The sequence below is a fragment of the Molothrus aeneus genome, chromosome 1, assembly GCF_037042795.1.
Source record: "Molothrus aeneus isolate 106 chromosome 1, BPBGC_Maene_1.0, whole genome shotgun sequence".
In the NCBI taxonomy this organism is placed as follows: Eukaryota; Metazoa; Chordata; class Aves; order Passeriformes; family Icteridae; genus Molothrus; species Molothrus aeneus.
This window is the reverse complement of record NC_089646.1, coordinates 579,937-602,974: the sequence shown is the minus strand read 5'-3', so window position 1 is coordinate 602,974 and position 23,038 is coordinate 579,937. Positions and strand designations below refer to the sequence as shown.

The following is a 23,038-nucleotide window of genomic DNA, read 5'->3' as shown; positions in this document are numbered from 1 at the left end:
CTCTGGACAGCCAGGGCAGCAGCTGGGACAGCTCCTGTCACCCCAGTGCAGCTGCAGGGGTGGGGAGGGCAGCAGCTGCAGCAGGCAGACCTGGGAGCACTCCAGGTGTGCTGCTGCACACCTCCAGGCTGCCAGAACTTGGGGAAAAGTCCTGCAAAAAGTCCTTTTCTGCCCGAGCTTCGGGTTCTCTGCCCTCCTCCTGGCCCAGCAGCGTTTGGGGTTTCCCTGCCGAGGGTCTGGATGCTGCTCCTTGATTTCAGGGATGGCTTTTGTCCAGGTTGGGCTGGAGAGAGGCTCCCAAAAACTCTGGAACCTCCAGAACCGCTTCCAGCATTTAAAAATTCAGGCTTTGCCAGGTCTTCCAGCACAGGGGCCTTCCCATTCCCCTTCCCAAGGCTTCCTTCCCCTCCAGGCTCTTTGGGGTGAGCGTGGGATTTCTGGTGCAGCCCTTAGTCCAGTTTAGAGTAACCTCAGGTTGTTTTTAGCGTGAGCAGTTCCCAGGATCCAGGTGGAGACTATTTTTTACTGTCCTAGTGCTGATCCTGCCGAGGACCTGGGTCCTGGACTCTGTTTTGTTTCTGTATAAATAATCCCTGTGCCCACTTTTTCACCTGATCTCTGTATAGGGCCGGTTTGATTCCTGCAGCAGCCACCCAATTTTGTGAAATAAAAGCAAAAAAAAGCGGTTTTTGTACAAAGCCTGTGGAGTTTGTGAAGTCTCCTTTGCCTCTGTGTGTGTGGGAAGAGCTGGCAATCGTTGCTGTGTGGGAACTGGGCTGTGTTGGGGCTGGGTGTGAGCTCCAGAGGAGCAAACACAAACCCTGAGCTTGGGGGAGGCATGGAAGCCATGGGGGAAGCACAGACCCTTCCCACAGTGGGAATGTGCTGGGGGGACAGGTCCTGTCAGGGTTCAGAGCTCAGGGAGTGGCTGCAGCAGAGCAGCCCCACAGCATCCCTGCTGTTGGGGTCCTGCTTCCCGCTGGGATCAGGGCAGCTCTGATGTGCCAGGCTGGGCTGGGGGAGCCCTGTCCCACTGCTCTGCCAGGTTCAGTCCTGCTGCCCGTGCTGCTCTTCCTGTGATCCCCCCGGGCTCCTCAGGCTGCAGCAGGGCTCGTGTGCTGATTAAACTGAAACCAGAATCCAGTCTGGATGATATTCCAGCCATTCCCCTGCCATGCCCAGTGGCAGCCTCTGCCTCAGAAGTGGCACCTCTTCCATTCCAGGCATCCTGTAATGCCCACAGTCCTCAATTCCCTAGGAGGGAAAAGCCCAGGGATAGAGCTGTGTCCCTGGCTTCAGGACATGCCATGAAAGGCACATTCCCAGCTGGGAATTCTCCTTGGATAGGCTGGGGGGTCTCCAGGGCTGGGGTCTCCTGCTGAGCATCCTCTTGAGGGCTGCTTGGAGCTGCCCCTGCTCGGGGCAGGAAGAAAAGGGAAGGAGCTCTTGGATCTTTGCATCCCAGCAAGGCTTGTCCCAGCAATGGTCATTTCTCCTCCTCTCATCCTGAAGATCATTTTCCTGAAGGATGCACAGAAACTGGTAAATCATAAATGTCAGTTTTGGAAGTTTTCTTTTTACAGGCTTCAAATCTTCGTGGTCGCAGCCGCTGCCAAGGCCGGGCTGGGCAGAGCTGGAGTGAGGCAGAGATCCCATGGATGGGCTTTGGGATCCCATGGATGGGCTTTGAGATCCCATGGATGGGCTTTGGGGATCCCATGGATGGGCTTTGAGATCCCATGGATGGGCTTTGGGGTCCCATGGATGGGCTTTGGGATCCCATGGATGGGCTTTGAGATCCCATGGATGGGCTTTGGGGATCCCATGGATGGGCTTTGGGGTCCATTGGATGGGCTTTGGGGTCCCATGGATGGGCTTTGGGGTCCATTGGATGGGCTTTGGGGTCCCATGGATGGGCTGTGGGATCCCATGGATGGGCTTTGGGGTCCATTGGATGGGCTTTGGGGTCCCATGGATGGGCTTTGGGGTCCATTGGATGGGCTTTGGGGTCCCATGGATGGGCTTTGGGATCCCATGGATGGGCTTTGGGGTCCATTGGATGGGCTTTGGGGTCCCATGGATGGGCTTTGGGGTCCATTGGATGGGCTTTGGGGTCCCATGGATGGGCTTTGGGGTCCATTGGATGGGCTTTGGGGTCCATTGGATGGGCTTTGGGGTCCCATGGATGGGCTTTGGGGTCCATTGGATGGGCTTTGGGGTCCCATGGATGGGCTTTGGGGTCCATTGGATGGGCTTTGGGATCCCATGGATGGGCTTTGGGGCCCAGTTTGGGAATGCTGGTGGCTGAGGGATTGGCCAGAGACCCCCATGTGCCTGGGCTGATCCCAGTGTGGGCAGCAGGAAATGGGAATTCTGCCCCTCAGGTGAGACCCCACTGCAGAGCTGCCCCTGATCCACCAGCACAGGGACCTGGAGCCAGGCTGGGAGAGCTGGGAATGTTCCCCTGGAGAGGAGAAGGCTCCAGGGAGAGCTCAGAGCCCCTGGCAGGGCCTGGAGGGGCTCCAGGAGAGCTGCAGAGGGACTGGGGACAAGGCATGGAGGGACAGGACACAGGGAATGGCTCCCAGTGCCAGAGGGCAGGGATGGATGGGAGATTGGGAATTGGGAATTCCTGGCTGGGATGGAATTCCCAGAGCAGCTGTGGCTGCCCCTGGATCCCTGGCAGTGCCCAAGGCCAGGCTGGGCACTGGGGCTGGAGCACCTGGGGCAGTGGGAGGTGTCCCTGCCATGGCAGGGGTGGCACTGGGTGGGCTCTGGGGTCTCTCCAACCCAACCCAAACCATCCTGGGGTTTTGGGTCCCCACAGCTGGGCTGGGCATGGGGTGGGGGCTGGGGCTGCTCCTGCTGCTGGAGCAGGGAGTGGGATTTGGGAGTGAATTTATGGCTGTTCTCGGTTTCCTGGTGCAGGTACAGCAGCTGGAAAGGGGGGTTGGACAGGGCTCTGAGCTGGCTGAGCGTCTGCTCCAAAACCTCTCTTGGGGTCACTTCAATCCCAGATGTCCTTAGGACAAAGGGAATTACCTGCTCAGGGTGAGCTCCTCTGCCCGCTCCAGAACATTCCCCGTGCCTGGTGCAGCTGGGAGGGGTTTGCATCTTCATCCGGTAATCGGATCCTGTGGGGAGGGGAGAGGTGATCCGGGACTGTTCTCTGCACCACGCAGGAGCGGGAGCAGGCACAGCCCTTGTCCATCCCTAAACCTCCCCTGTCCTGCCTCGGATACCACCTCCACCCCAGCTGCCTGAAATCTGCATTTTTGTCCTTTTCAGGCCGATTTAAAGCCCAAAATGCACCTTGGGGCTCGTGGAGACTTTGAGGTGGCTGAGTGCGCGTTGTCCCCTCGCTGCTGTTTCATCCCTGTGCCTTTGTCACAGGAAACCTCCACAGGCAGGGTGTGGAGGGCTGGGAGCTCCTTCCCTCCCTCCTCAGGTTTGACAGGAACCAGAACAGGGCTGACTCCGGTGCCGCCCTGGATAATCCCCAGATCCCAGCAGGAACAGACCTGCCCCAGACGGGGCTGATGGTGGCTCTGGGTGACCTGCCCAGGGCTGGGCAGTGCCAGGGCAGTGCCAGGGCAGTGCCAGGGCCATCCCTGCCCACCTCTCCAGGAGCACTGTCCCCCTTTGCCTGCACCAGCTCCCACCCAGCTGCTTGTGCTGGGAATTTCCCCTTCCACAGGAACCCCAGGATGCTGCTGGGACCACAGGGACCCTTCCAGCAGCCCTTGGGTGTCACCTGGACAAACTGAGGGCTGATTATTGGGATTTTTTTTCCCCAAATCTCTCATTTTCTGTCGTTTTAAGTTGCAGTGTGATAAAAACAACCTGGTGTCCATCAGAGCCAGCAGCCTACCAGGCTTGCTCCCAGAATTCCAGTCCTGGGATGGAGCTGGTGCTCCCCATATGCCAGGACCACGGATGCCCAGCCAGCTCCGTGCCCACAGAGAGCTGGAGCCACCTCCAAGCACAGCATCAGCCCAGAGGGACCCGAGGGGCATCTCCTCGCTGGGCTCTGCTCCAGCTGCTGCTGGGGAGCCTCCAGACCCTCCCAGGATCCATTCCCTGAATTCCCCTGCTCCTTCCCAGTGCCAGCACCAGGATGCCGCGTTCCCCCTGGGCGCTGCCCTCGGAGGATGCTCCGGGTGCCCTCGGTGCCCTGCGGCCCTGGCGCTCTCTGCTGCTCCGGTTTCGGGCTCCCTCCTGCAGAGCTGAAACAGCCGTGGGAGGGACGAGCTCGTATTCACCCCTCCGGGCTTAGCCCTGCCCTCCGTCCCGGGAGGAGGCTGAGTCTCCACGGCTCCTCCTGACTGTGAGGGAGCCGCGTTAATGAGAGCAAAGCCTTGGAGGTGAAAGCTGCTCTGAAGGGCCTTTGGTGCCCTCTTGGCAAAATCACCAGAACTAAAGCGGCTCCTCCAGGCGGGAGGAGGAGGAAGGTGTGGGAGCAGTGCTGGCACTCAGGGTGACTTACCCTGCTCGGGGACAGCTTCATTTGTCACCTGTGCACCTGCACAGACACAGCAGCTGGCACGGCTGGGATGTGGCCTTGGATGCAGGGCTCCATCCCTGGGATGTACAGCTCCATCCTGGGATGTACAGCTCCATCCTTGGGATGTACAGCTCCATCCTGGGATGTACAGCTCCATCCCTGGGATGTACAGCTCCATCCTTGGGATGTACAGCTCCATCCTGGGATGTACAGCTCCATCCCTGGGATGTACAGCTCCATCCCTGGGATGTACAGCTCCATCCCTGGGATGCAGGGCTCCATCCCTGGGATGTACAGCTCCATCCTGGGATGTACAGCTCCATCCTTGGGATGCAGGGCTCCATCCTGGGATGTACAGCTCCATCCCTGGGATGTACAGCTCCATCCTGGGATGTACAGCTCCATCCTTGGGATGCAGGGCTCCATCCTGGGATGTACAGCTCCATTCTGGGATGTACAGCTCCATCCTTGGGATGCAGGGCTCCATCCCTGGGATGTACAGCTCCATCCCTGGGATGTACAGCTCCATCCTTGGGAGGTACAGCTCCATCCTGGGATGTACAGCTCCATCCTGGGATGTACAGCTCCATCCCTGGGATGTACAGCTCCATCCCTGGGATGTACAGCTCCATCTTTGGGATGTACAGCTCCATCCTGGGATGTACAGCTCCATCCCTGGGATGTACAGCTCCATCCTGGGATGTACAGCTCCATCCTTGGGATGTACAGCTCCATCCTGGGATGTACAGCTCCATCCTTGGGATGCAGGGCTCCATCCTGGGATGTACAGCTCCATCCTGGGATGTACAGCTCCATCCCTGGGATGTACAGCTCCATCCTTGGGATGCAGGGCTCCATCCTGGGATGTACAGCTCCATCCTTGGGATGCAGGGCTCCATCCTGGGATGTACAGCTCCATCCCTGGGATGTACAGCTCCATCCTGGGATGTACAGCTCCATCCTGGGATGCAGGGCTCCATCCCTGGGATGTACAGCTCCATCCCTGGGATGCAGGGCTCCATCCTGGGATGTACAGCTCCATCCCTGGGATGTACAGCTCCATCCCTGGGATGTACAGCTCCATCCTGGGATGTACGGCTCCATCCCTGGGATGCAGGGCTCCATCCTTGGGATTTACAGCTCCATCCTGGGATGTACAGCTCCATCCTGGGATGTACAGCTCCATCCTGGGATGCAGGGCTCTATCCCTGGGATGCAGCTCCCTGCCAGCTCCTCTCCCCAAATCTCGGCCTCACTTTACTCAGGGTTCTCCCTGCTCCTTGCAGCTCAGAGCTGTGACAGGGGATTATCAAACCTCTCCCACCTTTCCCTCTGCAGCCCCAGGGGAATGTGGCAGGGAGAGCAGGAGCCAGGGGCTGCTCAGACACCGGGACCGTGCCCCTGCCTGGGCCCTGCCCCTGCAGCCCCAATGCCCCAGCCCAAGGGCAGCTCAGGAAGGGTTTTTTGGGGAGATCCCGGCTCCAGCACCACAGGACACGCAGAGGTTGTGGATCTGTGGATTTCTGTGCCTCCAGCCTCCTTCCACCCGCTGCTCCTGCCATCCCAAACACGGCTCCTGCTCCGGGCACTGTGAATTGGGGTGATTTGGGATCAGCCGGGCGTGGGAGCAGCTTGGCCGTGCCCGATGGGGCAGGGGGAGTCTGTCCCTGCAGGAAAGGCTTGGGAGCCGTGGGCTGGGCTCGGGGGAGGCTCAAGGTCGGCAGCGGCTCCTCCAGGGATCGGTGTCGCATCGGGAATCGTCACCTCGGAGCCAGCCCGGGCGGTGCCAGCCCCAGTCAAGGACAAAGCCGTCCCTAAACCCCGCCTGGCTGAGCTGGGCTCAGCCCTGGGCTCAGGATCAACGCCCAGGATGTTGTGAGACAGGGAAGGGTTCGCGTGTCCGAGGTGCCCGAGCCGGGGCAGGAAACACCAACCTCAGTCCTGGCTCTTTGTTCCAGTCCTTCATTTTCTTTGCACTTCTCCAATATTGTTAATGAAAGAAATACGGGTAAAAGGTGATCTGAGCCTCTCCAGCACCTGGCTGAGGGGAGGGAAAGGCAGCCCAGGGAGAGGAGATGGGAGGAACAGAAGCTGGGGGGAAATATCATCCCCCCCCCGTTATCCCATGGGTCTGGATGCCCCTGGGATCAGCACTGGATGCAGGAATGGGGCAATTCCTGGTGCTCAGCTGAGGCAGGGATCAGGGACGGTGAGGATCCCAGCCCAGCCTGGGCCTCCCCCGGGCCTTGGTCTGTCTGTCCATCCCCACGGGATCCTGGATCACACTCCAGGCTGGCACCTGCAGCCAGTGGTGCCCCGAGGGAGGAGGGAGGTGTTGGTGTGGGGCTGCCCCACAGCCCCTGGGACAGGGAGCTGCCAGCCTGGGTGGGCTGGGACGGGCTGGGATGAGCTGAGGGATGGAGCTGAGGCTGCCCAGGATCCCCCAGGTAGGGCAGGATCCACTGCCAGAGCTGAAGTGGGCAGGGAGGGGGTTTGGGGTGAGATCCCTGCCCAGATCCCTGCACGGACGGACAGAGCTCAGGGATCTGCTCTGGAAGGGCCCCAAATGGTGGCTGCCATTCTGTCTTTAAAATCATCTTTAATATTCTGAGTAATTCCCCCAGGAAAGCCCAGACTTGGCAGCAGCAGCTGGTTCTCCCCAAGTGAGGGAGTCGGTGCTGGGTTTCTCCTTTGGGACTAAAGAGCCATCACTGTCCATCTGTCTGTCTGTCCTGTCCATCCTGCCATCGCTCACCCCAGCCTCTGCTGCCGAGGAAGCCCAGCCCAAGGCAGGTTTGTAGGAATGAGGGGGGATCTGGCTCTGCCCCCGGGCTGGGCTGGGCTGCTCCTGGCCTTGGGCACAGGGCTGGGAAGGCTCAGCCCCGCTTTGCCTCGGGGCTCTGGGAACAGGGAGGGTCTGGAATTGTCCCAGCTGGGTGTACCTGCCCTGCACAGCACCCAGTGCCCCCTGAGCAGGAACAGAGCACCCAGTGCCCCCCTGAGCAGGAACAGAGCACCCAGTGCCCCCTGAGCATGAACACAGCACCCAGTGCCCCCCTGAGCATGAACACAGCACCCAGTGCCCCCCTGAGCATGAACACAGCACCCAGTGCCCCCCTGAGCAGGAACAGAGCACCCAGTGCCCCCTGAGCAGGAACAGAGCACCCAGTGCCCCCTGAGAACAAACACAGCACCCAGTGCCCCCTGAGCATGAACACAGCACCCAGTGCCCCCTGAGAACAAACACAGCACCCAGTGCCCCCTGAGCAGGAACACAGCACCCAGTGCCCCCTGAGCATGAACACAGCACCCAGTGCCCCCCTGAGCAGGAACAGAACACCCAGTGCCCCCCTGAGCATGAACACAGCACCCAGTGCCCCCCTGAGCAGGAACAGAGCACCCAGTGCCCCCTGAGCATGAACACAGCACCCAGTGCCCCCCTGAGCAGGAACAGAACACCCAGTGCCCCCCTGAGCAGGAACAGAGCACCCAGTGCCCCCTGAGCAGGAACACAGCACCCAGTGCCCCCTGAGAACAAACACAGCACCCAGTGCCCCCTGAGAACAAACACAGCACCCAGTGCCCCCTGAGCAGGAACAGAGCACCCAGTGCCCCCCCCTGAGCATGAACACAGCACCCAGTGCCCCCCTGAGCAGGAACAGAGCACCCAGTGCCCCCTGAGCAGGAACACAGCACCCAGTGCCCCCCTGAGCAGGAACACAGCACCCAGTGCCCCCTGAGCAGGAACACAGCACCCAGTGCCCCACCCTGAGCATGAACACAGCACCCAGTGCCCCACCCTGAGCATGAACACAGCACCCAGTGCCCCCTGAGCATGAACACAGCACCCAGTGCCCCCTGAGAACAAACACAGCACCCAGTGCCCCCCTGAGCAGGAACACAGCACCCAGTGCCCCCCTGAGCAGGAACAGAGCACCCAGTGCCCCCTGAGAACAAACACAGCACCCAGTGCCCCCTGAGCATGAACACAGCACCCAGTGCCCCCTGAGAACAAACACAGCACCCAGTGCCCCCTGAGCATGAACACAGCACCCAGTGCCCCCTGAGAACAAACACAGCACCCAGTGCCCCCCTGAGCAGGAACACAGCACCCAGTGCCCCCTGAGCATGAACACAGCACCCAGTGCCCCCTGAGAACAAACACAGCACCCAGTGCCCCCTGAGCATGAACACAGCACCCAGTGCCCCCTGAGAACAAACACAGCACCCAGTGCCCCCCTGAGCAGGAACACAGCACCCAGTGCCCCCCTGAGCACCCAGTGCCCCACCCTGAGCACGAACACAGCACCCAGTGCCCCCTGAGCCCTGCCCCATGTGGGGTCAGACCCTTGGTGCTCACTGCCCACCCCAGCTGGGGGTCCCTGATCCGGAGCCACGGGAGCAGGGATGGGTGTGGAGCTGTGGGGCTGTGGGGCTGCAGGGAATGTCCCAGCCCTGTCCCCTGGGCAGGCTGGGGCTGCCAACACCCTCGTGTCCCCAGGAGCCCCAGGTTTCTCCTCACGGGGCTCTGACCCTGGGGTGGCACTGGCTGGAGCCCCCGGGGTGTGGGGACCCCGAGGGTGGGAGGGGATTCCCCAGCATGGGGAACACCCCTGGACGAGGAGCCCCAGGGCTCCCATGGCACACAACCCTTGGAGGGGAGGAGCTGTGCTCCAGGACACCTCCAGGCCAGTCCCGAGGGCTGGCAGAGCCATGGAGGTGCCAAGATGTGACCCTGGGTGGCTCCAGGCCTGGAACAGGGGTCCCGGGGTCCCTGCCAGCCCCACGAGCTTCCTGCCCCCAGGGGTTACTGTGGGTGCTGGAAGCTTCCATGGGCTGGAAACTTCCAGGGCTGCTGCCCTGCCCAGCTCCATCCCAGCTCCATCCCAGCCCCTCCATCCCAGCCCCATCCCAGCCTCCATTCCAGCCTCCATCCCAGCACCATCCCAGCCTCCATCCCAGCACCATCCCATCCTCCATCCCAGCCCCATCCCAGCCCCATCCCAGCCCCATTCCAGCCTCCATCCCAGCTCCATCCCAGCTCCATCCCAGCCCCATCCCAGCCTCCATCCCAGCCTCCATCCCAGCCTCCATCCCAGCCTCCATCCCAGCCCCATCCCAGCCTCCATCCCAGCCCCATTCCAGCCTCCATCCCAGCCCCATTCCAGCCTCCATCCCAGCCCCATTCCAGCCCCATCCCAGCCCCATCCCAGCTCCATCCCAGCTCCATCCCACCCCCTCCATCCCAGCCCCATCCCAGCCCCATCCCAGCCCCATCCCAGCCCCATCCCAGCTCCATCCCAGCTCCATCCCACCCCCTCCATCCCAGCCTCCATCCCAGCCTCCATCCCAGCCTCCATCCAAGCCTCCATTCCAGCTCCATCCCATCCTCCATCCCAGCCTCCATCCCAGCCTCCATCCCAGCCCCATCCCATCCTCCATCCCAGCCTCCATTCCAGCCTCCATCCCAGCCCCATCCCAGCCTCCATCCCAGCCCGATCCCATCCTCCATCCCAGCCCCATCCCAGCCTCCATCCCAGCCTCCATCCCAGCCTCCATCCCAGCCCCATCCCAGCCTCCATCCCAGCCTCCATCCCAGCCCCATCCCATCCTCCATCCCAGCCTCCATCCCAGCCTCCATCCCAGCCCCATCCCATCCTCCATCCCAGCCTCCATCCCAGCCCCATCCCAGCCCCATCCCACCCCCTCCATCCCAGCCCCATCCCAGCCTCCATCCCAGCCTCCATCCCAGCCCCATCCCAGCCTCCATCCCAGCCCCATCCCAGCCTCCATCCCAGCCTCCATCCCAGCCTCCATCCCAGCCCCATCCCAGCCTCCATCCCAGCCCCATCCCAGCCTCCATCCCAGCCTCCATCCCAGCCTCCATCCCAGCCTCCATCCCATCCTCCATCCCAGCCCCATCCCAGCCTCCATCCCAGCCTCCATTCCAGCCCCATCCCAGCCCCATCCCAGCTCCATCCCAGCCCCATCCCAGCCCCTTCCCAGCCTTTCCCAGCCATCAGGGCCGTGTCCCTCTGTCCGTCCAGGCGGCCCCAGGGCCGGTCCCCTTGGAAACGCATCCAGAGGCGGAAGCCTGGGGAATGCAAAGCAGGTGCAGCCCCTTCAATCCCCTTTGAGAGCGGGGGACAGAGCGGGGCTTGTTCCCAGCAGGAGTCTGGCCAGGAGCCACTGCTGGGGGAGAGGGGACCCCATTCCCAGCCCAGCCCCCCAGCCCAGCCCCACACACACGGCCCAGAGGGGCAGGGGGACACCAGGGGGTCCCATGTGGGACTGGGGCACTCTGGATGGGGTCCCTGGGAGCCCCCAGCACTGCCCTGGCATCCTACACTGGTGTGGGGTGTGGGGTAAAGGATGTCTGATGGGGGACACCCGAGGTGGGATGGAAGATTTGGGATGTGGGATGCAGGATTTGGGATGTGGGATGCAGGATTTGGGATCTAGGGTGCAGGATTTTGGATGTGGGAAGCAGGATTCAGGATATGAGATGCGGGATTTGGGATATGGGATGTGAGATTTGGGATGTGGGATGCAGGATTTGGGATCTGGGATGCCCAGCACAGGGTTTGGGATGCCCAGGGCAGGATGCCTGGTGCAGGGTGTGGGATTCCCGGGCTGGGATGCGGGCTGTGGAGCAGCCATGACGGTCACATTCCTGCGGTGCTGCAGGTGGAGGTGTCCAAGGACGCTCGGTGACCTTGGCAGGTCTCCATGGAGCCCGCGGCGCAGGGACAGCCCAGGAGCAGCCGCGGGGCCCGGGCTCTGTCCCCAGAGCGGCCCGGGCTGTCCCCGGGCGCTGTCCCCGCCCTGCGCCGGTGGCACCGGGGGGCTCTGCCGGGGGCTCCGGGCCCTGCTCCTGTCCCGGCTCCTCCCCGGCCTCATCCGGACGCTGCCTCTGGCGCTGGGCCAGGGGCTGGAGCAGCGCCCTGCCCCCCTGCCCATGGAGGGAGCCAGCCCCCGGTGCCCCCGGGGACGGGCCAGCGGTGACAGCGGCCGTGGTGGCAGCTGGTGGCATCTGGACCGGTCTGGCACTGGCCAGCAATGCCAGGGCCGGGGGACAGGAGGGTCCAACCCGGCACGGGGGCTCTGCTGGGGGGGCACAGCCCCACCCGGGGCCGGTGGGGTGCCGGGAGGGGATCCCGGTGCCGGTGCCGGTGCGGGGGGGTCCCTGCCCCATGCAGGAGCAGTTTGGGGGTCAGAGAGCGATGACGGCGCTGGGGGGCCGGGATAGGCTCCCCCTGTGCTGGGGGGGCCGGGACGTGTCCCCGGTGTCCTGCTCCAGGAGTGCCGGTGCGGGGGTGCCGGGATGTGTCCCTGGTGTCCCCCCTGGGACAGCGGTGCCGGGGTGTGCCCTCTGTGTCCCCTGCCCCAGGGATGCTGCTGCCGGGATGTGTCCCCCGGTGTCCCTCCCCGAGGATGGCTGGGGGCTGCCGGGGGGGGTTCCCCGGTGCTGGGAGTGCCGGGATGTGCCCCCCGGTGCCCCCAGAGGATGCCCATGGCAGGGTGTGTGTCCCTCGGTGGTGGGGGCTGTCGGGATGTGTCCCCCGGTGTCCCCCTCCGGTGATGTCGCTCTTGGGGGTGCCGGGCTGTGTCCCCCCCCGATGCTGGGGGGTACCGGGCTGTGTCCCCCCCGATGCTGGGGGGTACTGGGCTGTGTCCCCCCGATACTTGGGGGTACCGGGCTGTGTCCCCCCAATACTGAGGGTACCGGGCTGTGTCCCCCCCGATACTGGGGTGCCGGGCTGTGTGTGCTCCCGATGCTGGGGGTGCCCGGGTGTGTCCCCCCGATATTGGGGTGCCGGGCTGTGTCCCCCCCGATGCTGGGGGTCCCGGGGTGCGCCCCCCGGCGCTGCCCGCGGGGTGCCGGGGGGGTGCCGTGCCCGTGCCCGGAGCCGCCGCCGCGTCCGCGGTCCCGCCCCCGCCGCCCGGCCCGGCCCCCCGGCTCGGCGCGGCTCCGCTCGGCTCGGCGCGGCTCGCTCGGAGCGGGGCGGGCGGAGCCGCTGCCGGTGCCGGCCCCGTGGCGGAGCCGGGGTCCCTCCATGCCGCCATGGCCCCCCGCGCCCCCCGCGCCCCCCGCGCCCTGGCCCTGCTGCTGGCGATCGGCGGCGCCCTCGGTGCGTACCGGGACCGGGGACACACGGCACGGGCGCGGGGGGGCGGATCCCGGGGCGGGGGGGATCCCCCGGGTGGGGGGGCTGCGGTCCGGGCGGGGGCTGCGGGCTGGGGGGGTGGGGGGGATCCCCCGGCCGGGGCCGGATCCCGCTGCTGCTGCCGGGGGAAGGTGGATCCCCCGGCCGGGGCCGGATCCCGCTGCTGCTGCCGGGGGAAGGTGGATCCCCCGGGCGGGGGCTGGATCCCTTCATGGGGAGGGGGGGCATCTGCAGGAGCAGGGAAGGGCTGGATCTCCCTGCAGGGCGGGCGGGATCCCCCGGCCGGGGCCGGATTCCGTGCGTGGGGTTGGGTCCCCTTGCAGGAAGGGCTGGATCCCCCTGCCGGGGCCGGATCCCTTGCGGCAGGGCTGGATCCCCGTGCGTGCAGGGGGAGCATCTGCAGGAGCCAGGGAAGGGCTGGAGCCCCGTGCAGGAGGGAGCGGATTCCCTTGCAGGGGCTGGATCCTCTCGGGATTTTGGGGCGCACTTGCAGGAGCCGGAGGGGGGTGGGTCCCCTTGCAGGGGGCTGGATTCCATTGCAGGGGGAGTCGGATACCCTTGGAAAGGGGCCGGATCCCCCTGCAGGGAGCCGGATCCCCTTGCAGGGGCGGGATCGGGGCTGTGTATGGGGTGCACTCGCAGGAACCGGAGGAGGGCTGGATCCGCTTGCAGGGGGCTGGATCCCGGCGTGGGGAGGGCTGGATGCTGCTGTGTGTCCGGATGGACAGGCAGGCGGCGGAGAGGGCTGATGCCCTCGGAAGGGGCCGGATTCCATTGCAGAGGGGCTGATCCCGCCGCAGGGGCCGATCCCGTTGTGTGTAGCGGCTGCAGCCGCAGCAGCCGGAGGGGCTGGATCCCCTCGCAGAGATGGGGCGGGAACCGGGCTGCATCCCATCGCAGGGAGCTGCAGCCCGCTGTGTGTGTGGAGTGCACTCACGAGAACCACAGGAGGGCTGGATCTACCGGGGGAGGGGGCTGGATCCCCTTTTGGGGGGCCGATTCCTTCTGGGGAGGGCTGGCTGCCCTTGCAGTGGGGCTGGATCCATTTGGGGGAGGACTGGATCCCTTTGCAGGAGGCTGGATCCCCTTGAAGGGCAGCTGAGGGGGCAGGAACGGGGGCAGCTCGTGTTGGGGGGGCTGTGCTGAAGGGGGGCGTCACAGAGTTGGGTGTGAGGGCACCCACAGAGCTGGGGGCTTCTGTGGGGTTCACCCCATCAGTCCCCCGAGAGAGACTCAAGGATTCGGGGTGCAGCCCCGCCTGCCCCCCAGGTCCTTGTCATGCATCCAGGTGGGTGCAAGGTGGAGCAGGTGGGGGACCTGTTGGACTCCCCCCCCCCAGGCTGCCACGTCCTCACAGGGGTGCGGGGGCACCTCTGACACCTCTTTCTCTCCTTGCCCTCCCCAGCATCCGCGTGGCCCCCCCAAAACTCCAGCGCTGGCGAGGGGAGAGCCTGGGAGGGCTCGTTGGAGAGCAGCCCCCCGAAATGGGACCTGGCGAGCGGAGACCCCCCGGGGGCACCCAGCAACAGCACGAGCGCCGGGGGGGCAGCGGCAGGACCCCAGCTAGAGCCCCCCGGGGGGGGCACGGCCACCACGGAGCCCTCGGCCGTGCCCGAGGGGTGCCCGGGGTGCGCCGGGGAGGGCGAGGCCAGCGCCGTGCCCCCCCGAGCCGTCACCTGGCCCGGGGACGGGGGCACGGTGCCGGTGGCGCTGGGCAGCCCCGAGGAGCCGGGCAGCGGTGACCGACCCACGCCGGGCTCCCCGCCCGCCCCGGGGGGCTTCGGGGGGCTCCCGGCCGCGCTGCCGAGCCCCCCCGGGCCCCAGCTCGCCACCGACTCCGCCGAATCCGACCTGCTGCTGGCGGCCGGGGGCTCGGCCGCGCCGCGCACCCCCGTGCTGGGCGAGCCCGGCCCCGTGGCCGCCGCCGGGGGGGACTCGGGGGGTGCCCCGGAGCTCTGGGCCGCCGCCTCCAGCCCGGCCCCGGCGCAGGGGGCCCGCGGCTGGACCGACCTGACGTGGCTGCAGGAGCCCGTCACCGCCGCCACGGGCCCGCCCAAGCCCCCGGCCGACCGCACGGGCTCCGAGATCATCGACGTCGATTACTACGACCTGTTCGAGGGGGGCGAGGGACTGGGGGGCTTCCCCGGGGGCGGCCGGGGCGCGGCGGGCTCGGCGCGGCGGCGGGAGCCCGAGGGGGCGGCCACGCCCTGGGCCCTGCACGAGCTCTACGACGACTTCACGCCCTTCGACGACGCCGATTTCTACCCCACCACCTCCTTCTACGCCGACGGGGACGACGAGGACGAGCTGGAGGACGAGGAGGAAGAGGAGGAGGAGGAAGACGGCGGGCTGGAGGACGAGAACGGCTACCGGCCGCCCGCCTCGGCCGCGCCCGCCCCGCGGGACCCCCGGCCCACCGGGCACCGCGCCGCGGCCCCGCCGCCGCCGCCCGGGCTGCCCGGGGGCGGCCCCACGGCCTGGCCGCGGCCGGGGGAGCGGGGCCCGCCCGAGAACGGCTCCGAGTGCCGGAGCGGGTACGTGCGGCACAACAGCTCCTGCCGCTCCCTCTGCGACCTCGTCCCCAGCTACTGCCACAACGGCGGCCAGTGCTACCTGGTGGAGAGCCACGGGGCCTTCTGCCGGTAAGGAACGGGCCCTGCTGGGCTGGGCTGTGGGGGTCGCCATCCCTGGGCTCACCATCCCTGGGCTCACCATCCCTGGGCTCACCATCCCGGGGTTCTCCATCCCTGGGCTCACTATCCCTAGATTCCATCCTGGACTCACCATTCCTGCACCCCATCCCTGGGCTCACCATCCTGGGCTCACCATCCTGGGGCTCTCCATCCCTGGGCTCACCATCCTGGGGCTCTCCATCCCTGCTCACCATCCCTGGGCTCACCATCCTGGGGCTCTCCATCCCTGCTCACCATCCCTGGGCTCACCATCCCCTGCACCCCATCCCTGGGCTCACCATCCCCTGCACCCCATGCCCAGTGTTCCCATGCCCTGCACCCCATCCCTGGGCTCACCATCCCCTGCACCCCATGGCCAGGCTCTCCATTCCCATGTATCCCATTCCCAGTCCTTCCAGCCCTTGTGCATCCCCACTCCCAGTCTCTCCATACTCCATGCATTCCATCCCTGGGCTCTCCACCACCCATGCACCCTATTCCCAGTGCTTCCATCTCCTGCAACCCAATCCTGGCCTCTCCACCCCTTTCACCCCATTCCTGGTCTGTCCCACCCCCAGTACCTCATCCCTGGGCTCTCCATCCTCCTGGCCTGGCATTCTCAGTGTTTCCATCCATTGTGTGCCCCACTCCCCATCTCTCCATCCTCCATGCACCCCATCCTTGCAGTCTCCCTCTCCACGCACTCCATTCCCAGGCTCTCCATCCTCTGTGCTCCTCATCCCTGAGCTCTCCCTTCTCTGTGCTCCTCATCCCTGAGCTTTCCATTCTCTGTGCTCCATTCCCAGGCTCTCCATCCTCCATGCTCCTCATCCCTGGGCTCTCCCTTCTCTGTGCTCCATCCCTGGGCTCTCCCTTCTCTGTGCTCCATCCCTGGGCTCTCCATGCCCCTGACACCCCATTCCCAGTCCTTCCATCCTTTTTCATTCCATTCCGAACCTTTTCCACCCCCTCGGCAGGCCGTTCCCGGGCTCTGGGTGCCCCGCAGCCCCATTCCCGGGATGCAGGGGGGTTTCCCTGCCCCCGGGCGGCCGCTGCCCAGGAATTAGGTCAGGGCCGAGCCTTCGGGGCGGCCGCGCTAATCGGGCCCGGCAGATTGCGCCGGGAGGCGACGCCGGCTGTGCCGCCCGCACCGGGCGTGCCCCGCGGCTGGCACCGAGCCCGGGGGGACGCGGGGGACCCCTCCCCGCTCCCGCCGCCGCTGGGGCTCGGAGCCGCTGGTGCGGGGCGCCAGCGCCGTCTGGGAGACCCCGACCCCGCTCCCAGCATGTCCCAGTGTCCCCATCTCGCTCGGTGTCACCCCCCTCGTGTGTCACCCGCTCATCCCATCCCCCTCAGACCCCCGCAACCCCCGCAGGTACAAACACCGCATCCCCCGAGGATGCTCTGGGCGCGTTTTGGGGCGGGGGATGCGTTTTGGGGCGGGGGATGCCTCTGAGCGCGTCCCCCGGCAGGTGCAACACGCAGGACTACACGTGGCACAAGGGCACGCGCTGCGAGTCCATCGTCACCGACTTCCAGGTGATGTGCGTGGCCGTGGGCTCGGCCGCGCTCGTGGTGCTGCTGCTCTTCATGCTCACCGTGTTCTTCGCCAAGAAGCTCTACCTGCTCAAGACGGAGAACAGCAAACTGCGCAAGACCAAGTGAGTGACGGGGACACCCCCGGGCCGCCCCAACACCCCTGCCCTGCTGGCGTCACCGGGACCGCCGGTGCCGCGGGGGACGCGGGCACGGTGGGTGGGAGAGCTGCCGGGGGCGGGGGCCGTGGCCGCGGCTCCTGCTCCGCGGTTAATCCCTTAAAGCCGCTCCTGACTGGCACCAGTTAATCTGCTTCGCTGCGCGCTGGGACAGCGGCTGGGCGGCCATCGGGGACGGTCCGCCTGGGGACAGGGCTGGGGGGTGACGGGGAAGGGTTTGGGGTCACCCCCCCGCCCCGGCCACTGCTGGCCAGCTCCTGGAGCAGGGAGGAGGGAGCCTTCCCAGCCCGGTCTCTAATGAGCTGTTAATTAGTGTTTGGAAATGCCAAGTGTAATTAGCAGGGAGGCTCCGTGCCAGTTCCCGGGTCTGCCTCTCCAGCCCTGCCCCGGGCTGCCCTTCCCGCTCTCCTGCCCAGAGCCCAGCTATCCCCAAACCCCCAGATCTGGGGGCACCGAGCCCCCCAAAATGTCACAATGGGCTCCTTTAGCCCCAGCTCAATCCCTGGGGACATTTAGTCCCCAAACCTCCAGAGTTCAAGACATTTAAGCCCGTAGACCTCCATCTCTGGGTGTACTGAGTCCCCAAGCCCCCCAGACTTGGAGGCATTTAGCTCCCCAAATCCTCAGAGATGGGGTTACAAAACCCCAAACCCCCAGAGCAGGGACGATTTATCCCTCCAAAGCCCTTAGATCTGGGGGTACAAATCCCCAAACCCCCAGACCGGGGAAGATTTATCCCTCCAAAGCCCTTAGATCTGAGGGTACAAATCCCCAAACCCCCAGGCTGGGGAAGATTTATCCCTCCAAAGCCCTTAGATCTGGGGTATTTAGCCCAGACGTCCATCCCTGGGGACATTTACCCCCCCAGACCTGCAGTGCTGGGAACAATTAACCCCCCCAACAGCAGGGTCACCCCAAAAGGCGGGCGGGGCTGCGGGGGGGTCCTGCTCTCACCCTGCTCTCCTGGCCCCGCAGATACCGCACCCCGTCCGAGCTGCACAACGACAACTTCTCCCTGTCCACCATCGCCGAGGGCTCCCACCCAAACGTAAGGAGCTGTGTGTCCCTCTTCCTGTCCCATCCCTGTCCCTCTGTCTGGTGACCTCTGACCCCTCCACGATCCCAGCGCTGCCCTCCTGTCCCCATCCTGCCATGGTCACAGCTCTGTTCCCTCGGTCCCCACTGAGCTAGACTGGTCTGAGGCCAGGCAGGGGGGCAGTGTCACCCCCCTGTCCCTTCCCCGTCCCCTCCTGCCTGTGTGGCTCCCCGGGAGCCACCGTCCCGAGCTCCCGATGGCTTTGGCTCCGTGTGGGGGTGGCGGGGGTGGCTGTGCCGGTGTTCAGGGAGGGGACAGCGGGGCAGGCGATGCTCCCTGGCTGTGGCATCGCCGGGCAGGAGCAGTGGATGGCCGCGGGTGCTGGAGGATGACACTGGTGCCACGGTTGGGGTGCACCCCCGGCGTCCCCGGGATCCCGCTCCAACCTGCTGTCTTTCGACTCGGAACAGAGAGAAGCGAAGGGCTTTGCGGAGCCGGAGGAGGAGCGTAGGTCCCTTTAGCCTTCCCCCACCCACGGCCGGTGTTCCCCGTCTTCCGACCGCCTTTAGCAGCCCTAGCCGCCCTGGCAGGAGGCTCCGGGGCCGGCTCCCTCCCCGCTGCCGAGAGGATGCACCTCGGGATGAGCTCGGTGCCGCTCCCCGGCACATCCCCCGTCCCCTCCGGAGCTGGAGGGCTCGGCACGCGGTGCCTGGGACGCAGCAGCACTGCGAGGATGAGGAGGGGTCAGCAGGGTCAGCACCCCCCCGGAAAGGGGTTTTTGGGGATCCTGCAGCCAATGGCACCAGCTCCGGACTGGCCGGATGTCACTGCCCAGGAGATGGGGATCCTGTCCCTGTGTCACGCCGGCCCTGGGGTGTCCCCGTCCGTCTGCCGCTCTCCGCGTGGCACCGGCAGCACCGGAACCACCACGGCCCGGCCCGGCCCGGCCTGGCAGGCTCCCCCTGCCCTGCCCTGCCCTGCCCTGCCCACAGCGGGACCGTGCGGGCACAGCCGCCGCCCACAGCCGGGGCCCGGTGCCGGTGCCGGTGCCGGCGGGGCCGCTCCTGCCGGGGTGCGGGCCAGGCCCCGGAGCGGAGGATGCTGCAGCGGGGGGACGTCGGGAAGAGGCGTGCCCGGCTTTGCCAGCGGCGCGGGGGCACGGGCTGTACGCTGAGGAACCGCAATAAAGCCAGCCCCTCTGGGCTCCTGCCAAGCGCCGGGAGTGGCTGCTCGTCGCGGGGACGAGGCGAAGGGAACGGGAACGGGAACGGGAACGGTGGGCGGATGGCCGGGGGATGATGCGCCGGCGGCTGGCACGGGCTCCAGGCTGGCACAGCTCCTGAGCGCTTCGGGAGCCGAGGTGGGGGGCTCTGCTGGGGGACGGCGTCACCGCGGGGGGGTCGGGCCCTGTCCCCGTGCTGCGAGCGCCGCGGGCCCCCCGTGCCGCCCTCTGAGCTGGGAGGGGACATTTGTCCCCCAGTGGCTTGCTGCAAGGGGTCAGTGGGACATGGGTGCCCTCACTGGGTCTCGCCCCATCCCGGCCCTGCCCTGACCCCCCTCTCTCCTGCAGGACGATCCCAGCGCTCCCCACAAGCTGCAGGACTCGCTGAAATCCTGCCTGAAGGACGAGGAGCCGTTCAACATCCACAACTCGACGTCGCCCAAGCACGAGGGCGGCAAAGGGGAGCAGGACGTGGGGGAGCTGAACTGCCTCCAGAACAACCTGACGTGAGCGGCGGCGCCGGGGCGGCGGCGGGGCCGGAGCCGGGCTCAGGCTCCCCCCTCCCGCAGCCTCTCCTCCCGCCCCGCGTCCCTCCCGCTCCGTGGCATGCTTTGGTGTGTTTTGTACCGAGGAAAACAAAAAAAAAATTCCAGTAATAATTCGGCCGTGTCGTGGGGGTGTTTGGTTCGTGCTCCGTGTTTCTCGCTTGGGTTCGTTCCGCGCTGTGATTTCTAAACCTTTGCCGTTCCGCAACTGACTTTTTTTGTACTTTTGCCCCACTTTTTTTGAAATACAGGTAAAAACAACAAAAAAGGAGGAAAAAAAAAAAGTAAGATCTTGAAATAAATAAACCTTTTTTTTTTTTAAAGTTAAGCCTCTTGCCGGTGCCTGCGATCTCCCAACGTGGCCATTCATGTCTCCCGACAGGGATTCAGCCCCTGCTTCCACAGGGTCCCCTCTGAGCATCACCCGGGGGTGCTGGGTGCCTGGTTCCCCCTTGTCACCCTCTCCAGGCACCTTCCTGCCTCTGCCAGGCCAGGGGTGCAGCTCATCCCGCCACCCTGGACACGTTTGGGAGCAGCTGGGGCACCCGGGGATGTCTGGTGGAGGTGCCTGGGCTGCTCCAGGGTTTGCTCCATCCCTGTCCCCATAAGGTCCCCCCAAACAAGGTGGCTGCCCATGGCGTGGTGGCTCCCAGCCACTCCTGCTCCGACAGGCTCCTTCAGTGGAGCTGCCCAGGCTGGGATTTGGGGTGAAACACCCCAGGGTTATCCCTCCCAACTGCCAGTTTCCATCTGCCTGCAGGAGAACCGGTGCCACCGTCCCAGTGGCTTGGGCAAGGTCAGGTGGCTGTGGCCATCCCCTGGCATGGAGCATGGCACAGGGATCTGTCCCCAGGGACCCCAGCACTCCCACCACCCTCCCCTCGTGGCTCCCTCTTGCTTCCAGCAGGAACCGATCTCTCCCGGGCTCGGATTCAGCCCCGTGCCAGCGCTCGGGGTTCCCTGGACAGAGGGCACGAATCCATCCATCACCCCCGGCGTGAAGGGTGCGGCACCTCGGGGCCGGGGCAGCCAAAGCCCCGCGGGCGCGGATGTTCCGAGGCGTCCTGGGAGCCGCTGCATAATTAATTCTCGGCTTGCTGGGGAGATTAAGAGCCGAGGAGCGGTGGCGGGAGCCGGCAGCCGATCCCGGCGGGCACGGCGGGCGGCTCATCGGTGTGGGATCCTCAGATCTCCCCCTGGCTGCAGCATTTCCATCACCTGCCACAAACTGCTGCAACGAACCGGCAGGGCTGGTCTCTGCCGGCCCCTTCCAGCACAGGACAGGAGCTCTAGGACAGGTAAAGGCATGGATAAAGCACTGGGAACGTGGACACTGCAATGGAAAGGGTGGGATGAGGACAGGAGCTCTAGGACAGGTAAAGGCGTGGATAAAGCACTGGGAACGTGGACACTGCAATGGAAAGGGTGGGATGAGGACAGGGATGTGCTGGTGGGGCAGAGAGGAGATGCTGATGTCTGAGCAAACCCCGAGGGCAGGTGGGATGTCCTGGCATGGGCAGAGCTGGGCATAAGCTTCCCGTGGGATGGGAGGGAGGGAAAGGGAGCTGCAGTGGGATGGGCATCACTGTGGCAGGAGAGGATCTGTGTTTGTGTATGAGGAGAAGAAACGGCTGTGTAGGGACAGGGATGTTGGAGGGGATTGGGGATCCCAGAGCGATGCAGTGCCGTGGGTGAGGCAGGGCAGAAGGGGCACTGCAGGATGGGCCAGGCCACCCCCCATCCCCAGCTGCCCTTGGAGGCAGTCAGCGAGGAGGGAATGCAGGGACACACGGAGTGGGCTGGGGCAGCCAAGGAGGGAGTCCAGCCCGGGCTGGTGGGACCTGGAACCCGTCTGCTCCTCACTGGGATCCTCCCTCACGGTGCCTGTGGGTCTGTCCAGCTGGACACCGCCCGGGGAGACCCTGCCCATGGTGTCACCAAGGGTCACAGTGTGGAGGTGAGGCTGGCACAGCACGTCGTGCACAGTGTCACCGCGGAGCTGAGGGTGACATGGCACAGAACCTCCAGCCTGGCACAGCCCATCCATCCTGGACGTGCCACACAGAGGTGCCACCTTGGAGTGGTGCCCACATTCCCTCCCCACCCGCGTCTGTCCCTCCCAGGGAGCCCAGAGTGGCCGGTGGGCAATGGTGGGACTGTCCCCTCTGCAGAGCCAGGCCGTGGCTCCTCAGCTGTCTCAGAGCCATGGGGATGATCCACAGAGGAGCCCTGGATTCAGGAGCCATCCTCAGCTCCAGCTGCTCGCCCCCATGGGCTGTAGGGCCTTACTGGGATTCAGGACCAAAGTGGGTCACAAGGATTCCAGCAGGTTTAAGGATGCTCCTGCTCATGCCCGGGTTGGGAGCACTGGGGGTTTGTCCCCGTGTCCCCCAGCCCTGGGGCATCGCTCTGAGCCCATCACTCCCCCACGCTGCTCCCTCAGACCCTACTCACCTTCCTGGCGTGCTCCTGCTTGCCCTGGGAGGGCACAGCCTCCGTTCCTGTCTCTGGGGTCAGTGTCCCTCGTTGTGCCTCTGGGGTCAGTGTCCCTCGTTGTGTCTCTGGGGTCAGTGTCCCTCGTTGTGTCTCCGTGTGCCCCGGGGCTGCCAGCCCAGCCCAGCCCAGCCCAGCCCAGCCCAGCCCAGCTCTCATCCCCTCTGCCTGTCCCAGAGGAGGGAGCAGAGGCTCGGGTAGCCCGGGGCTGTCCGAGGGCTCCATCAGTGCCCGCTGGGACACGGCACAGGGCGGGGAGCAGGCACCCCGAGTTGCCTTCACCGGCCCTGCAGAGGAATTTGCCTCCAACCAGCAGAGCAACACATGGGCTTTAGTCACAGGCCTAATCATGGGATGAAGAGAGGCCAGAGCTATTAAATTTCAATGCTTGGCTGGTTGGCTGGGAGGGGAGATGGGCCCATTGTGGGCAGCCAGGGCTGGCACGGGCTGCGGGAAGGGAGCTGGCATGGGCACTGGGGCTGCCCTCCTCTCTCCACCATCCTCTTTTCTCTCCCAGACACAGAACAGGACCAGAGCCACGACCCCGAGACAAGGAGCCTTTCTTCCCTTGACAGGCTCCGGCTGCCTGAGACAAAATATCCGGAGCTGGGATTCACTGGGTGAGTCCTGATGCACAAATGGGGCCCAGTTCACCAGCCCAGGGTCCCCATTCACCAAACAGG

At 65.3% G+C, this 23,038-nt stretch overlaps 1 protein-coding gene and 1 long non-coding RNA gene across 4 annotated transcripts; one reads left to right on the top strand and one right to left on the bottom strand.

Moving 5' to 3' along the window:
• The first annotated feature begins 12,518 nt into the window (after positions 1–12,518).
• Positions 12,519–20,190, top strand: CSPG5 (chondroitin sulfate proteoglycan 5). 2 transcript variants are annotated; one of them, XR_010783693.1, is made up of 6 exons: positions 12,519–12,636; positions 14,078–15,314; positions 16,817–17,005; positions 18,035–18,107; positions 18,566–18,847; positions 19,666–19,778. XR_010783693.1 is itself a non-coding variant. In XM_066550040.1 (5 exons), the coding sequence occupies exons 1-5, from the start codon at positions 12,570–12,572 to the stop codon at positions 19,825–19,827; spliced, it is 1,728 nt and encodes a 575-aa protein (XP_066406137.1). In that variant the 5' UTR covers positions 12,519–12,569; the 3' UTR covers positions 19,828–20,190. The 2 variants fall into 2 exon arrangements, 1 of the variants encoding a protein (XP_066406137.1); XM_066550040.1 differs by lacking the exon at positions 18,566–18,847 and having other exon boundaries at positions 19,666–20,190.
• Positions 20,155–22,686, bottom strand: LOC136556871 (uncharacterized). Of its 2 annotated transcripts, none has more exons than XR_010783711.1 (2): positions 22,317–22,686; positions 20,155–21,273 (listed from the first exon to the last, which is right to left on the bottom strand). It is a non-coding gene; the product is annotated as an uncharacterized lncRNA (long non-coding RNA). The 2 variants fall into 2 exon arrangements; XR_010783712.1 differs by having other exon boundaries at positions 20,155–21,195.
• Between the last annotated feature and the right edge of the window lie 352 nt (positions 22,687–23,038).

Excerpts from the sequence above, each read along its gene's own strand:
- CSPG5 (XM_066550040.1), top strand. The coding sequence starts at position 12,570 with ATGGCCCCCCGCGCCCCCCGCGCCCCCCGCGCCCTGGCCCTGCTGCTG. Across the intron at positions 15,315-16,816 it reads AGCCACGGGGCCTTCTGCCG|GTGCAACACGCAGGACTACA; the intron begins GTAAGGAACGGG and ends GTCCCCCGGCAG. Across the intron at positions 18,108-19,665 it reads CCGAGGGCTCCCACCCAAAC|GACGATCCCAGCGCTCCCCA; the intron begins GTAAGGAGCTGT and ends TCTCTCCTGCAG.